Source organism: Canis lupus, chromosome 30 (genome assembly GCF_048164855.1).
Source record: "Canis lupus baileyi chromosome 30, mCanLup2.hap1, whole genome shotgun sequence".
NCBI lineage: Eukaryota > Metazoa > Chordata > Mammalia > Carnivora > Canidae > Canis > Canis lupus.
The window spans coordinates 3,149,688-3,165,877 of record NC_132867.1 but is presented as its reverse complement, the minus strand read 5'-3'; the positions used below and the strand labels follow the sequence as shown (position 1 = coordinate 3,165,877).

General features: G+C 45.2%; 1 protein-coding gene across 36 annotated transcripts in view; it reads left to right on the top strand.

The window, feature by feature from the left end:
* Positions 1–16,190, top strand: part of LOC140621427 (uncharacterized) — a 165,098-nt gene that overhangs the window by 123,472 nt on the left and 25,436 nt on the right. For 33 of the 36 annotated variants that reach the window (XR_012021100.1, XR_012021106.1, XR_012021105.1 and 30 more), the window contains one exon: positions 1,538–2,215. The exons of the other annotated variants lie outside the window; for them this stretch is intronic. Coding sequence is in view for 1 of the 33 variants with exons in the window: in XM_072806467.1 (XP_072662568.1) it covers positions 1,538–1,573 (36 nt within the window). In the remaining 32 variants the exon portion in view is untranslated. Of the gene's footprint in view, positions 1–1,537; positions 2,216–16,190 lie in introns of those variants that run through there. 36 annotated transcript variants of the gene reach the window in all.

Sequence of the window (16,190 nt, the reverse complement as noted above, 5' to 3'; positions counted from 1 at the left end):
TGTGGGGGATGGTGTAGGGGGGATGGTGTTGGGGTATAGTGTGGGTGGGGATTGTGTGGGGCTGTGTGGGTGTGAGGGGGATCATTTAGGTGGGATGCCTTTGGGGATGATGATGTAGGGGGATGGAGTGGGAGTGGGGAATGAGGGGGATGTCGTGGGGGGCCTACGCACACAGGGTATCTCCTTCCCCTAAGATGCACAAGGAGACATCTACAGTTAAAGGCGACCCCAGTTTGGGGTTTGTTGTGACACCTGCCCCTGGGGTGCGGTGTGGTCAGTGCAGGGCCGTGGCTGGTCCGGGGGCATTATCTGGGGGGTCATCATAATATGCATGCTTTCAAATTGCAAATTGTCTCAAATTAAATGCATAGAATTTAGAAATATATAAAGCACCGAGAGTGGGTGTCACTCTGACCCGTCCAACCCTCATGGGATCGATGTGTATCCTGCTCCAGCCGCGGCCATGCCACCTGGCCCCTAGGTCCGGTTCCTGCCCGCCACATCCGCCACCCCATCCCCTGCTTCTCAAGGGGCCGTCCCTCTCCCCTTTGGTGTTCAGCTCCCATGGCAACCCCTGGAGGCCCCATCCTTGTGGCCTCCTCATCCCTGAGGCCCAGTGGGGTGGGCACAGTGGTCATCCCAATCACCCTACCATGGAGTGGTGTGTTGTTGGCTGCTGTTGCTCCCCTTGGTGTCAGAGGCCCGTTTTCCCTACACAGAACCCCCCGGGGCCCCAAAGCCCCCTGGCCCAGCAGCCTCACCCGACCCCTAGCAGTCCTAATATATGATGTGGCTGCCGAACGTCCTGTTGACGTCCAGGTCTATCTGCGTGATGTCCCTGGAGGAGACCAGGGCCTCCTCCTTCATTTCCTGTGGGAAAACTGGGGAGGAGGAGCAGGCATTAGGGACAGACCCCGACCTGTCACGAGCAGCCGTGCTGGGCAGGGAGCCCTGTGGTCACCATGGGAGTGTGTCCTGCCAAAACCTCCTTCCTTCCTCTGGGATGCCAGGGATGGGGGGAGTCCCCACCGTGCCCGTGGGACCTTTGTGAGGGCCTGTGCCCAGTTGTTGTGGGCGGGGAGGCGACGGAGTGTCAGCCTGGTTGGGAGGGGATAGGGGTTCAGCCAAGGTGGGAGGGGACATGGGGGTATTGTGCCCAAGATTGCGTATCCGAGAAACCACTAAGGAGCTGACACCGATGCAAACACACAAGGGTTGAATTCCAAACTCGAGTTTGCGTCCCAGTACACCCAACACAGTGGAGCAGGGACTAGGACCCGGAGTTGGGTTTTAGCTTAGTTTTAAGGGCTGGTTTCAGGGACCTCCAGAAGGGCTGGAGTAATTCCTCAAGTTCTGTTTACATTTTGATATGGGGCCTTCAAGGGCATTGAGCTCTGCTCTCATTCTAATAGGGGCTTCCTGCCCTTGGCCTGGGCTCTGTTTTGATTCTATTGTGGGGCTTTCTAGGACATTAAGCTGTAAACTTTTGTTTTTTTCCTGTAACTGAAGTAATGTAAATTTCATCTCTTCTTCACAGGGGCCTGGGATGGCTGGACGTGTGTGCGAATGCTGAATTTAAATAGGAATGGCCTTAATTTTCTCGGCCTCCATGTGTCCTGTCCCATCCTATCTAGTTCCTTCCCCCTTCCCAAGAGCTCCTAAGAGAGCAATTGCAAATGACCTCAGCTTGGCATCCTGTGTTGGGGGGACAGGCCCAGTGATTGTGATCAGGAAGACCTGGTGTATGGGTGTCCCAGCTGTGCAGCAGGAATCGATGCTGCTGACTCTTATTCCCTAAGCCTATCTTGACAACTGACTTCGTACATAGAAAAACTCTCCTTTGTCTTTAAAAGATGAAGAGCGGGTCAAAGTGTTTTTTCTCTGCCCATCTGATTGCTCAGATTCCAATGTGAGACGTATTTCCTGTTAATAAGGATAATTTACTATCCGTAGTACTATGGTTAGAATATTCTGACACAAGTAGTTCAGAGGGATGAGGGTTTCTCATCTCTTTCTTCACAGTTCAGTCACTCATTAGAAAATGCATCTTTATGGATTTGGAAAGTACTGAGAGACATTATTACCAATCGTCCTATTATTATGTGAAGGATTCTTCCCTGAGATTCTTCCCCTGTTTCAACTGACACTGAAACACTGTGAACTCTCTGGAAGACAAATGTCAAGGAAATAAATGTTATGCATTGCTAATTTTAAATGCACTTGCAATATGGTGTCTATTGTACTAGAAGTATTTTTATCTGATTTTTGCTATTTATTATCCTTTATTGCTTTTCAGGTTGAGGAGGCATTATACGTGTTCATAAGTGTTTTTCTTTCCTTCTGATCTAAAATTCTTACTATGTTTCCATCAAAGGAACTCTTTAAGAATAAGGCAAAGTTAATTAAACTATTCTTAAAATGTCTTCACACTTGGAGCCTGATTCATTTAAGTCAATTTTCAAAATAAATCTTATTTATTAGGAAAAAAACAAAGATTTATAGGGAAATTGAGAAGATACTACAGTGCATTCACATGCACTTGTACTCAATTTCTCCAATTATTGATATCTTATATTAGTACGGTACAAATATTAGCTAATGAATCAATATTAAAATAGTCACAATAACTAAAGACCATACTTTATTCAGATTTCCTTAGTTTTTGCTAAGTTGCCATCCCTCATATCACATTCCATTTGTCCTCATGTTTTCTTAGGCTCCTCTGGATTGTGACAGTCTTTCAGCCTTTCCTTGTTGTTGAACTGGAACACTTTGAGAAGTAGAGTATTTTTTAAAATTTCCCTCAGTTGGGACATGTCTCATTTATCTCATGATTGAACAGTTTTTGTGGATTATATACAGAGATATACTGCCATTTTCATTATATCATATAGAGGATAGATACTATCAACATGATTTGTCAGTCTTGGTATCAATCTGATGATCTTGCTGAGGTAGTGTTTGTCTCCTTTCTCCGCAGTAAACTGATCCTTTATTATTATTATTAATTATTATTATTATATTATCAATATTATTTTAAGTTTTTCACATTATATTTTGTAGAAGGAAGTTACTATGTGTATTCCACACATAAGAGTGGGAAGCTATGCTCATGAACTTGACGGTGGAATGTCTGCAAAAATTGTTTGAAATACTTCTACATGGGAGATTTCTCTTCCTTGTGGGTTTGTTTCTTTTTCAAATATATTTTTTATTTATTTGAGAGAGAGTGGAGAGAAAAAGCATGAGCGAGAGGGGCAGAGGGAGAGGGAGAAACAGGTTTCCTGTTGAACAAATAGCCTGCCTTGGGTCCTGGATCATGATCTGAGCCTAAGGCAGAAGCTTAACTAACTGAGCCACACAGGTTACACTCTTCTTTCGTTCCTTCCTTCCTTCCTTCCTCTTTCTTTCTTTCTTTCTTTCTTTCTTTCTTTCTTTCTTTCTTTCTTTCTTTCTTTTTCTTTCCTTCTTTCTTCTTTTAATAATAATTTTATTTTTTATTTGTGTTCATGTCGCCAACATACAGAATAACACCCAGTGCTCATCCCGTCAAGTGCCCCCCTCAGTGCCCGTCACCCATTCACCCGCACTCCCTGTCCTCCTCCCCTCCCAGCACCCCTAGTTACTTTCTCAGAGTTAGGAGTCTTTATGTTCTGTCTCCATTTCTGATATTTCCCACACATTTCTTCTCCATTCCCTTATATTCCTTTTCACTATTATTTATATTAACGCATTGAATGACAACATACGTTTGTCCTTCTCTGATTGACTTACTTCACTCAGCATAATACCCTCCAGTTCCATCCACATTGAAGCAAATGGTGGGTATTTGTCATTTCTAATAGCTGAGTAATATTCCATTGTATACATAAACCACATCTTCTTTATCCATTCATCTTTCGATGGACACCATGGTTCCGTCCACAGTTTCGCTATTGTGGACATTGCTGCTATACACATCAGGGTGCAGGTGTCCCAGCGTTTTATTGCATCTGAATCTTTGAGGTAAATCCCCAACAGTGCAATTGCTGGGTCGTAGGGCAGGTCTATTTTTAACTCTTTGAGGAACCTCCACACAGTTTTCCACAGTGGCTGCACCAGTTCACATTCCCACCAACAGTGTAAGAGTCTTCCCTTTTCTGCGCATCCTCTCCAACATTTGTTGTTTCTTGCCTTGTTAATTATCCCCATTCAGTGCTGTGAGGTGGTTCTCATTGTGGTTTTGATTTGTATTTCCCTGATGGCAAGTAATGCAGAGCATTTTTCCATGTTCAAGTTGGCCATGTCAATGTCTTCCTCTGTGAGATTTCTCTTCATGTCTTTTGCCCATTTCATGATTGCATTGTTTGTCTCTTGGTGTTGGTTTTAAGATGTTCTTTATAGATCTTTGAAACTAGCCCTTTATCTGATACGTCATTTGCAAATATCTTCTCCCATTCTGTAGGTTGTCTTTTAGTTTGGTTGACTGTATCCTTTGCTGTGCAAAAGCTTCTTATCTTGATGAAATCACAATAGTTCATTTTTGCTTTTGTTTCTTTTGCCTTCGTGGATGTATCTTGCAAGAAGTTACTGTGGCCAAGTTCAAAAAGGATGTTGCCTCTGATCTCTAGGATTTTGATGGACTCTTGTCTCACATTTAGATCTTTCATCCATTTTGAGTTTATCTTTGTTTATGGTGAAAGAGAGTAGTCTAGTTTCATTCTTCTGCATGTGGATGTCCATTATCCCTGCACCATGTATTGAAGAGACTGTCTTTCTTCCAATAGATAGTCTTTACCCCTTTATCGAATATTAGTTGACCATAAAGTTCAGGGTCCAATCCTGGTGTCTCTTTTCTGTTCCACTCATCTATTTGTCTGTTTTTGTGCTAGTACCACACTGTCTTGAACCACAGCTTTGTAGTACACCCTGAAATCTGGCATTGTGATGCCCTCAGATATGGTTGTCTTTTTTAAAATTCCCCTGGCTATTCAGGGTCTTTTCTGATTCCACACAAGTCTTTTTTTTTATTATAGTCACAGAGAGAGAGAGAGAGACAACCAAAGCGAGAAGCAGGCTCCATGTACCGGAAGCCTGACATGGGATTCGAACCCAGGTCTCCAGGATCGTGCCCTGGGCCAAAGGCAGGCGCCAAACCGATGCACCACCCAGGGATCCCAATTCCACACAAATCTTAAAATAATTTGTTCTAAATCTCTGAAGAAAGTCCATGGTATTTTGATAGGGTTTGCATTAAACCTGTACATTGCCTTGGTAACATTGACATTTTCACAATGTTAATTCTGCCATTCCATGAGCATGGAATATTTTTCCATCTCTTTGTGTCTTCCTCAATTTCTTTCAGAAGTGTTCTAAAGTTTTTAGGGTATAGATCATTTACCTCCTTAGGGTTATTCCTAGGTATCTTATGCTTTTGAGTGCAATTGTAAATGAGATTGACTCCTTAATTTCTCTTTCTTCAGTCTCATTGTTAGTGTATAGAAATGCCATTGATTTCTGGCAATTGATTTTGTATCCTGCAACGCTACCAAATTCTGTATGAGTTGTAGCAATCTTGGGGTGAAGGCTTTTGGGTTTTCTAGTTACAGTATCATGTCATCGGCGAAGAGGGAGAGTTTGACTTCTTCTTTGCCAATTTGAATGCCCTGAATGTCTTTTTGTTGTCTGATTGCTGAGGCTAGGAATTCCAGTACTATGTTGAATAGCAGTGGTGAGAGTGGACATCCCTGTCTTGTTCCTCATCTTAGGGGAAAGGCTTCCAGTGCTTCCCCATTGAGCATGATATTTGCTGTGGGCTTTTCATAGATGGCTTGTAAGATGTCGAGGAATGTTCCCTCCATCCCTACACTCTGAAGTGTTTTGATCAGGAATGGATGCTCTATTTTGTCAAATACTTTCTCTGCATCTAATGGGAGGATCATATGGTTCTTGGTTTTTCTCTTGCCGATATGATGAATCACATTGATTGTTTTATGAGTGTTGAACCAGCCTTGTGTCCTGGGGATAAGTCCTACTTGGTCATGGTGAATAATTTTCTTAATGTACTGTTGGATCCTATTGGCTAGGATCTTGCTGAGAATTTTTGCATCCATATTCATCAGCGATATTGGTCTGTAATTCTCCTTTTTGGCAGGGTCTTTGTCTGGTTTTGGAATGAAGGTGATGCTGGCTTCATGGAACGAATTTGGTAGTACTCCATCTTTCTATCTTTCCAAACAGCTTTAGTAGAATAGGTATGAATTCTTCTTTAAACGTTTGATAGAATTCCCCTGGGAAGCCATTTGGCCCTGGACTCTTGTGTCTTGGGAGGTTTTGGATGACTGCTTCAATTTCCTCCCTGGTTATTGGCCTGTTCATTTTTTCTCTTTCTTTCTGTTCCATTTTTTGGTAGTTTCTGGCTTTCCAGGAATGCGTCCATTTCTTCTAGAATGCCTAATTTATTGGTGTATACCCAATAATATAATAATAATTATAGCCAATAATATAATAATATTATAGCCAATAGTATGTTTTAAAAATCGTTTTATTTCCTTGGTGTTGGTAGTGACCACTCCTTTCTGATTCATGATTTTATTAATTTGAATATTCTCTCTCTTCTTTTTAATAAGGTTGGCTAATGGTTTATCTATCTTATTAATTCGTTCAAAGACCCAAGTCCTCGTTCCGTTGATCTGTTCCACAGTTCTTCTGGTCTTGATTTCCTTGTGTTCTGCTCGAATGTTAATTAACTCTATTCTTCTGTTGGGTGTAGGATCTATCTGCTGTGTTTTCTCTAGCTCCTTTATGTGTAATGTTAGCTTTTGTATTTGAGTAGTTTCCCATTTTTGAATGGATGCTTGTATTGTGATGTATTTCCAACTTAAGGCTGCTTTTGCTGATCCCAAATATTTTGAATGCTTGTATGTTCATTCTCATTAGTTTCCATGAATCTTTTTAATTCTTCCTTAATTTCCTGGTTGACCCTTTCATCTTTTAGCAGAATGATCCTTCACCTCGACGTGTTTGAGGTCCTTCCAAAGTTCTTGTTGTTATTTAGTTCTAATTTCAAGGCATTATGGACTGAGAATATGCAGGGGATGATCCCAATCCTTTGTTATCAGTTCAGACCCTATTTGTGACCCAGTATGTGATCTATTCTGGAGAAAGTTCCATGTGCACCTGAGAAGAATGTGTATTCAGTTGAGTTTGGATGTAAAGTTCTGTATATATCTGTGAAATCCATCTGGTCCAGTGTATCATTTAAAGCTCTCGTTTCTTTGGAGATGTTGTGCTTAGAAGAACTCTCGAGGGTAGAAAGAGCTAGATTGAAGTCACCAAGTATAAGATAATTATTATCTAAGTATTTCTTCACTTTCGTTATTAATTGGTTTAAATATTTGGCAGCTCCCGCATTCGGGGCCTATATTGAGGATTGTTAAGTCCTCTTGTGGGATAGATCCCTTAAATATGACTTAGTGTCCCTCTTCACCTCTCACTACACTCTTTGGGTTAAATTTTAGTTTATCTGATATAAGGATGGCTACCCCTGCTTTTTTTTGAGCACCATTTAAATGGTAAATGGTTCTCCAACATTTTATTTTCAGATTGTAGGTGTCCTTCTGTCTAAAATGAGTCTCTTGTAGACAACAAATAGGTGGGTCCTGCTTTCTTATCCAGTCTGAAACCCTGCACCTTTTGATGGAGTCATTAAGCCCGTTCACATTCAGAGTTACTATCAACAGATATGAGTTTAATGTCATCATGATATCTCTTCAGTCCTTGTTTTTGTGGATTGTTCCACTGAACTTATTCTTAAAGGGGAATTTTAAGAGTCCCCCTTAAAATTTCTTGCAGAGCTGGTTTGGAGGTCACATATTCTTTCAGTTCCTGCCTGTCTTGGAAGCTCTTTATCTCTCCTTCCATTTTGAATGAGAGCCTTGCTGGATAAAGTATTCTTGGTTGCTTGTTCTTCTCATTTAGGACCCTGAATATATCCTGCCAGCCCTTTCTGGGCTTCCCGGTCTCTGTGGAGAGGTCTTCTGTTATCCTAATGCTCCTCCCCATAAAGGTCAGGGATTTCTTTTCTCTTACTGCTTTAAGCATCTTCTCTATATGTTTGGAATTTGCAAGCTTCACTATTAAATGTCGAGGTGTTGGACGGTTTTTATTGATTTTAGGGGGGGTCTCTCTATTTCCTGGATCTGAATGCCTGTTTCCCTTCCCAGATTAGGAAAGTTTTCAGCTAGGATTTGTTCAAATACTTATTCTGGCCCTCTGCCCCTTTCGGCGCCCTTGGGAACCCAAATTACACGTTGCCTTTTCTTCCTCAGGCTGTCGTTTATTTCCCTTAATCTGTCTTCCTGGTCTTTTAGTTGTCTGTCTCTTTTTTCCTCAGTTTCCCTCTTTCAATCAACTTGTCTTCTATGTCACTCCCTCATTCTTCCACCTCGTTAACCCTCGTCGTTAGGACTTCTAGTTTATATTACATCTCATTCAATTGATTTTTAATTTCGGCCTGATTGGATCTAAATTCTGCAGTCATGAAGTCTCTTGAGTCCTTTATGCTTTTTTCTAGAGCCACCAGTAGCTGTATAATAGTGCTTCTGAATTGGCTTTCTGACATTGAATTGTAATCCAGATTTTGTAACTCTGTGGGAGAGAGGCCTGTTTCTGATCCTTTCTTTGAGGTAAGGTTTTCCTTCTAGTCATTTTGCTGAGTGCAGAGTGGCGAAAAACAAATTGTATTGGGAAAAGGAGAAAAAGAGAGGAGAGAAAGAAGGAAAGAAAAGAGAAAACGAAAAAGAATAAAGGAAGAAAGAAGGAGAAAAGAGAACAAAAAGAAAGAAAAAGAAGGAAAGGGGGGGAAAGGGTGGGGAAGCAAACAGAAATGAAAAAAACATGGGGGAGTATCCTCTGATTCTATATACTTTAAGTCCCTTGACTTCCCCTGGAAATTATCCGTCTAGTTGGTCTTCTGGGATAGGGGCCTGTTGTGCTGATTTTCAGGTGTTAGCACTTGGGGGAGCTGCTCTGTCCCCTGCATGGTGCAGGTCTCAGTGCGGGTAGTTTAACCCGTGAGGCCCCAGGAGGAACAACCCCAGTGTCAGCGGCCAGCTCTGGAAACCTGTAGTCAGCCCCCGCAGTAACTTGGGAGCAGTCCATCTGCAGGGCCTGGAGGCTCTGGGGCAGGGCCGCTGATCTGCTCAGCTCTGGGCAGGAGCGTCCTTGCTGTCCTTGGCCATCCGGGCCTCTTCCTGTCTCGGGGGAGGCTGAATCCTGGGCTGTGTCCCGGCGCCCTGTGCTCCAGGGCCTGCCCTGTTGGATTCTCACTCCCGGCCGCATAGCCGCCTCACTGCGGAGCCACCGCCCAAGCCCCTCCGAGTTGCTCCCGGAGCCCTGCAGCCCCCTCCGCACGGAGCCTCTTCCTCTGCAGGAGGCGCTGCCACCAAGCTGCTCCTGGGGCCATGCAAACCCCTCCGCACAGAGCCACCGCCCAAGCCCTCAGAGCTGGTCCGGGGTCAATGCATGTGCCCTGCAGCCCTTAGGGAGCTCGGTGCACTCTTCTGGGAGTGCTGTGTCTGTTAGTGACCCAGGGAGCCCTAGGGCATCTCCGCTTTCCTGGGGTCCTTCTCTGACTCCTTGAAGGCGCCATTCCACCCTGGAAGATTAGTGCAGCTCCTCCTTCTCCCAGGACAGAGCTCTTCTGTCCTGTGGGCACTCGCCCCGGCCTTAGCCGGCTCCTTGCAGGGCCCCTCACCCTTGGATGTCTTTTGTTCTTTATTTATTTTTCCCATCTTCCTACCTTGATAGAATCACGAACTTTTCTCACTGTAGCATTCGATCTCGTTTCTGTTTAAATCTCAGGCCGAATTCGTAGATTTTCTGGATGATTTGAAGGTTATCTAGGTAATTTCGTGGGGACAGGTGATTTGGGGACACTACACTTCCGCAATCTTGCCCCTCCTCCTCTATGTTGCCTTTTAGCTTTGGTTGTTTCCTTCACTTTGCAGAAGCTTTTCAATTTGATGAAGTCCCAATAGTATTTTTGCTTTTGTTTCCCGCACCTCAGAGGCATATCTAGAAAGAACATACAATGGCCAATGTCAAAGACGTTGCTGCCTATCTTTTCTTCTTTGTATGGTTTCAGGTCTCACATTTAGGTCTTTCATCCATTTTGAATTTATTTTTTATATATATGGTGTAAGACAGTGGTCCAGTTTCATTCTTCTGCATGTGGCTGCCTGGTTTTCCCAACACCATTTGTTCTTATCCTGGGGTCAGGGTTAGGGTTTGTTGAAGAGACTGTCTTTGTGCTTTGGATATTCCTTCCTGCCTCGTTGTCGATTAATGGATCATAGAGTTACAGGTTTGTATCTTGTTTTGGCTTTCCATTCTGTTCTATTGACAAGCGTCTCCTGTTGGGAGATCCTTGATTGCTGATTCAATTTCTCTGCTGGTTATATGTCGCTTCAAGTTTCTTATTTCTTCCTTCTTCGTTTTTGCTATGTTATATATTTCCTGGAATTGATCTATTTCTTCCAGGTTCTTGGTTGCTGGCATATAATTTTTCATAATGTTCTCTTATAATCGTTTGTATTTCTCTAGTGTTGGTTATTATTTCTCTTTTCTTATTTGCGATTTTATTTCGGTCCTTTCTCATCTTTTTATTTTTTCTTTTTTAAAGATTTTATTTATGTATTCATGAGAGACACAGAGAGGCAGAGGTATAGGCAGAGGGAAAATGAGGCTCCATGCGGGGAGCCTGATGTGGGACTTTATCCCCCATGTCCCCGGAGTCATGACCTGAGCCAAATCAGATTCTCAATCACTGAGGCAACCAAGTGCCTTGCTGATTCAATTCCTTTGCTAGTTATGGGTCTCTTCACATTTTCTATTTCTTCCTATTTCAGTTTTGCTTCTTTGCACATTTCTAGTATTTTGTCCATTTCTTCCAGGTCTCCCAGTTTGTTAGCATATAATTTCATAGTATTCCCTTTTAATTGTCTAATTTTTCTGGTGTTGATTGTGATCTCTCTTCTCTCATTTGTGATTTTATTTCTTTAGGTCTTTTCACTTTTCTCTCTTTAGTTTTAAGATTTTATTTATTTATTCAAAGAGATGCAGAGAGAGAGAAAGAGGCAGAGACAGAGGCAGAGGTAGAAGCAGGCTTCATGCAGAGAGCCCGACATGGGACTCGATCCAGGGTCTCCAGATCATGCCCTGAGCTGCAGTCGGCACTAAACCACCACACCACCAGGGCTGCTCCGTCTTTTCTCTTTTCTCATTGATAAGGCTGGCTAGGGCTTGATCCATTTTATTAATTATTTTGAAGAAACAGCTCTTAGTTTCCTTATTCCATTCTACTGTTTTGTTGTTTCTGTATTGTTTATTTCTGCTCTCATCATTATTCTTTCCCTTCTTCTTTAGGCTTTAGGCTTTGTTTCCTATTCCTTTTCCAGCTCCTTTAGGTGTAGGGTTAGGGTGTGTATTGGAGACTTCTTGTTTCTTGAGGTAGACCTGTATTGCTATATACTTCCCTCGGGACTGCCTTTGCTACATCCCAGAGGTTTGGAGAAACATGTTTTCATTTTCATTTGTTTTAAATTTCCTCTTTAATTTCCTGGTTGCTCCATTCATTCTCTAGTAGGATGTTAATAATCTCCACATACTTTTGGTCTGTCCAAATTTTTTTTTACTGTTGACTTCAAGTTTCATAGCTTCGTGTTCCAAAAATGTACAGCGTTTGATATCAACCTTCTTCTACCTGTTGTACCTGTTGAGGGCTGATTTGTGGGCCATGATATGATCTGTTCTGGAGAATGTCCCATGTGCACTTGAAAGGAATGTGTATTCTGCTTTAGGATGAAATGTTCAGAATATATCTGTTGAGTCCCTGTGGTCCGGTTTGTCAAGGCTACTGTTCCCTCTTGATTTTCTGCATAGACGATTAGTCCATTGCCATAAGTGTTAAAATCTCCTGTCATTGTATTATTATCAGTGAGTTCCTGTACGTTTGTTGTTAATTTGTTTCTATATTTAGATACTGCCATGTTGGCAGCATAAATATTTTGTTGTTTGACCTTGATAGAGAGTCTTTTTAATTATGAAATAATGCCCTTTTCATCTCTTCTTACAGTATTTGTTCTTTCTTGTTTGAAATTTAAATATTTTATTTATTTATTCATGAAAGATACACAGAGGAGCAGAGGAAGAAACATAGCAGAGTGAGAGGCAGGCTCTCCAAAGGGAGGCTGATGTGGGACTCGATCCTGGGATTCCAGGATCTCACCCTGAGCCGAAGGCAGATGCTCAACCACTGAGCCACCAGGTGTCCCCCAGGGTTTCGTTTCAAATCTCGTTTATCTGATATAAGTATGAGTCCTCAGGCTTTCTTTTGATATCCATTAGCATGATAGATGATTTTCCATCCCCTGACTTTCAATCTGTTGGTGTCTATAGGTCTAAGGTGAGCATGTTGTAGGGAGCGTACAGATGGAAGTTGTTTTTTTAATAATAATTTTATTTATCAGAGAGACAGAGAGAGAGAGAGAGAGGCAGACAATTATGCAGAGAGAGAAGCAGTCTCCCCACCAGGAGCCCAATATGGGACTCGATCCAAGACTCCAGGATCACACCCTGAGTCAAAGGCAGAGGCTCAACCCCTGAGCCACCCAGGCATCCCAGATCCACATTTTAAGCTACTCTGATACCCTATTTCTTTTGATTGGAGCATTTAGTCTATCAGCATTCAGAGTGCTTATTCAAAGATGTGAACTTTGTGCCTTTGTGTTACCCGTAGAGTTGGTGTTTCTGGTGACGTTCTCTGGGCCTTTCTAGCCTTTGTTGCTTTTGGTCTCTTTTTTCCCCCACTAGAAGAATCCCTCTTAAAATTCCTTACTGGACTTGTTAAGTGGTCATGAACTCCTTTATATGTAGCCTGTCTGGGAAAATCTTTATCTCTCCTTCTGTCCTGTATGACACCCTTGCTGAAGAAAGTATTCATACAAATTGGACTGCAATAAAAATAAATTTAAAAACATAAAATAAATTCTTCTAATATGATTGAGGAAAATGGCATTTAGGAGGAAAACCAGAAGCAGAAAGAGAGGAGGACAGATTTCACCCTCTGTAGCCTTCACAGGGACCTGGTGTCCTTTCCAAGGAGGGGCCCTCCCTCCGGGGATGCTTCCTGCCCCTCTGCCCTCCTTGTTGGAACACAGCAGGCACATCTCCGTGCCTCCAGCACCTCTGCAGTCATGGCTTATAGCGTTATCCATGTATCTTATTGGAGACCACAGTGTAGTGTATGTAACCATCTGGCTGCTGTTTGACAACATTTGGGGGATTCCGACTTTTGTTGGTTTTGAGGTGTGTGTGTGTCTATCACATGCAGCTATCACGTGCAGCTATCGGATCCGCTGGCTGGGTCACTAAAAAACACCAAAATGGTTGGCACAACATCATTTCTGGTGCTTGCGCTGTCTTGAGGTTTCAGCCTGAGTGATGGTTCTGAGGACAGCAGAGCTGACCTGGACCTGCACCTCATGGGCACCTGTGCTGGGTCCCCGCAGGGCAGCTGGACACCGGCCTCGGGCCCTCTGGGGCCCCAGCACATGGAGGAGCCCGCATCCCGGTGTGGGTGCAGGTGGGGCCCACCAGCTTACCCCTCCACAACCTACACTGGGGTGTCCTGGGATCCCCAGGGCTGCCCTAGGTCAGCGACCTGGATCAGTGGGGCACGCCCAGGGCCCAGCAGGCCACATCCAGCTGTGAGAGGGCTTGCTCAGCCCAGGACCAGAATCCAGGGCTGGCCAGGGCCATGTGGGCTGGGTCCCATTGGTCTTTGTGTTGGGCCTAGGGTGGGGGCTCAAATAACCCCAGCCCTCACAGAGCCCAGGGCCAGCCCAGCCCAGATCTCCATGGGTTAGGGGCTGGTGTCCTGTGCAGGGTGTGCCGCCCTAAATGAGGGACAGTGGGCGGAGGCAGGGCACAGTGGGTCCTCTGCACCACTCACCTGCACCCACCCTGTTGAGGGCTCTGTGTCTTCCCTCCTCCGTGCAACCCCTGGGTACTCTATGGGAAACCCGGTCTTCTGATGGGAGCAGGGTATCCAGAGAATCCCAGGGAGTCTGAGCATGTCCCACAGGGGTACCTGCACCAGGTCCTTGCTGGGGGCCGAAGGTGTGGTGGTGGATGTTGTGGGGGCATGGGTATGAAGGTGGTGGAGTGTGGGGGAAGGTGTAGGGGTGATGGTGTTGGGGTATAGTGTGAGTGGGGATTGTGTGGGGCTGTGTGGGTGTTAGGGGGATGGTGTATGTCGGATGCCATTGGGAATGATGATGTAGGGGGATGGTGTGGGAGTGGGGAATGAGGGGGATGTCGTGGGGGGCCTGCGGACACAGGGCATCTCCTTCCTCTAAGATGCACAAGGAGACATCTTCAATTAAAAGCGACTAGTCTGGGGTTTGCAGTGACACCTGCCCCTGGAGCACCGTGTTGTTAGTGCAGGGCCCTGGCTGGACCGGGGGCATCATCTGGGGGTCATCATAATATGTATGTTTTCAAATTGCAAATTGTCTCAAATTAAATGCATAGAATTTAGAATAATATAAAGCACCGAGAGTGGGTGTCACTTTGACCCGGCCAACCCTCATGGGATGATGTGTGTCCTACTCCAGCCGTAGCCATGCCTCCTGGCCCCCAGGTCTGGTTCCTCCCCCCACGACCCCCACCCCATCCCCTGCTTCTCATGGGGCCGTCCCTCTCCCCTTTGGCGTTCAGCTCCCAAGGCAACCCCCGGAGGCCCCATCCTTGTGGCCTCCTCATCCCCGAGGCACCGGGAGTGTGGGCACGGGAGTCATCCCCAGCATCCTACCATGGAGCAGTGTGTTTTTCGCTGCTATTGCTCCCCCGGCCTCAGAAGCTCAGTTTTCCCTACCCAGAAGGCCCCAGGCCTCCCTCAGGGTCCCAAAGCCCCCTGGCCCAGCAGCCTCACCTGACTCCCTAGCCATCCCAAAATATGGTGTGGCTGCCGAACGTCCTGCTGACGTCCAGGTCTACCTGCGTGATGTCCCTGGAGGAGACCCGGGCTTCCTCCTTCATTTCCTTTGGGATAACCGGGGAGGAGGAGCAGGCATCAGGGACACAGACCCCGACCTGTCACGAGCTGCCATGCTGGGCAGGGAGCCCTGTGGCCACCATGGGAGTGTGTCCTGCTGAAACCTCCTTCCTTCCTCTGGGAGGCCGGGCATGGCAGGAGTGCCCACTGTACCCGTGGGACCTGTGTGAGGGCCTGTGCCCAGCTGTTGTGGGCGGGGATGTGACTGTCACCCTGGGTGGAAGGGGATAGGGGTTCAGCCAGGTGGGAGGTGACATGGGGGTGTTGTGACCAACATTGCGAATCCGAGAAACCACTACGGAGCTGACATTGATGCAAACCCACAAGGGTTGATTTGCAAGCTCGAGTTTGCGTCCAAGTACACCCGACACAGCAGAGCAGGAACTTGGACCCCGAGGTGGGTTTTTGCTTAGTTTTAAGGGCTTGTCTTGGGGACCTCCAGAAAGGCTGGAGTAATTCCTCAAGTTCTGTTTATATTTTGATATGGGGCCTTCAAGGCATTGACCTCTGTTCTCATTCTAATAGACACCTCCATCCTTTGGCGTGGGTTCAGTTCTTATTCGATTGTGGGGCTTTCTAGGACATTAAGCTGTAAACTTTTGTTTTTTTTTACTGTAACTGAAGTAATGTAAATTTCAGCTCTTCTTCACTAGGGCCTGTGATGGATGGACTTGTTCAAACGCTGAACTTAAAGTGGAAAGGCCTTCATTTTCTCAGCCTCATTGCATCCCCTCCCCTCCTATCTAGCTCCTTCACCTTCCCCAGAGGTCCTGAGAGAGCAATTGCAAATGACCTCATCATGGCAGTGTTTGTTGGGGGTCAGGCCTAGAGATTTGGATCAGGAAGAGCTGGGCTGTGGGCATCCCTGCTGTGCAGCTGGATTCCATGCTGCAGACTCTTATTCCCTAAGGCTATCTTGACAACTGACTTTATAGGTAGAAAAGCTGTCCTTTCTCTTTAAAAGATGAAGAGCATGGGGATCCCTGGGTGGTGTAGCGGTTTAGTGCCTGCCTTTGGCCCAGGGCGCGATCATGGAGACCCGGGATCCAGTCCCGCGTCGGGCTCGCGGTGCATGGAGCCTGCTTCTCCCTCT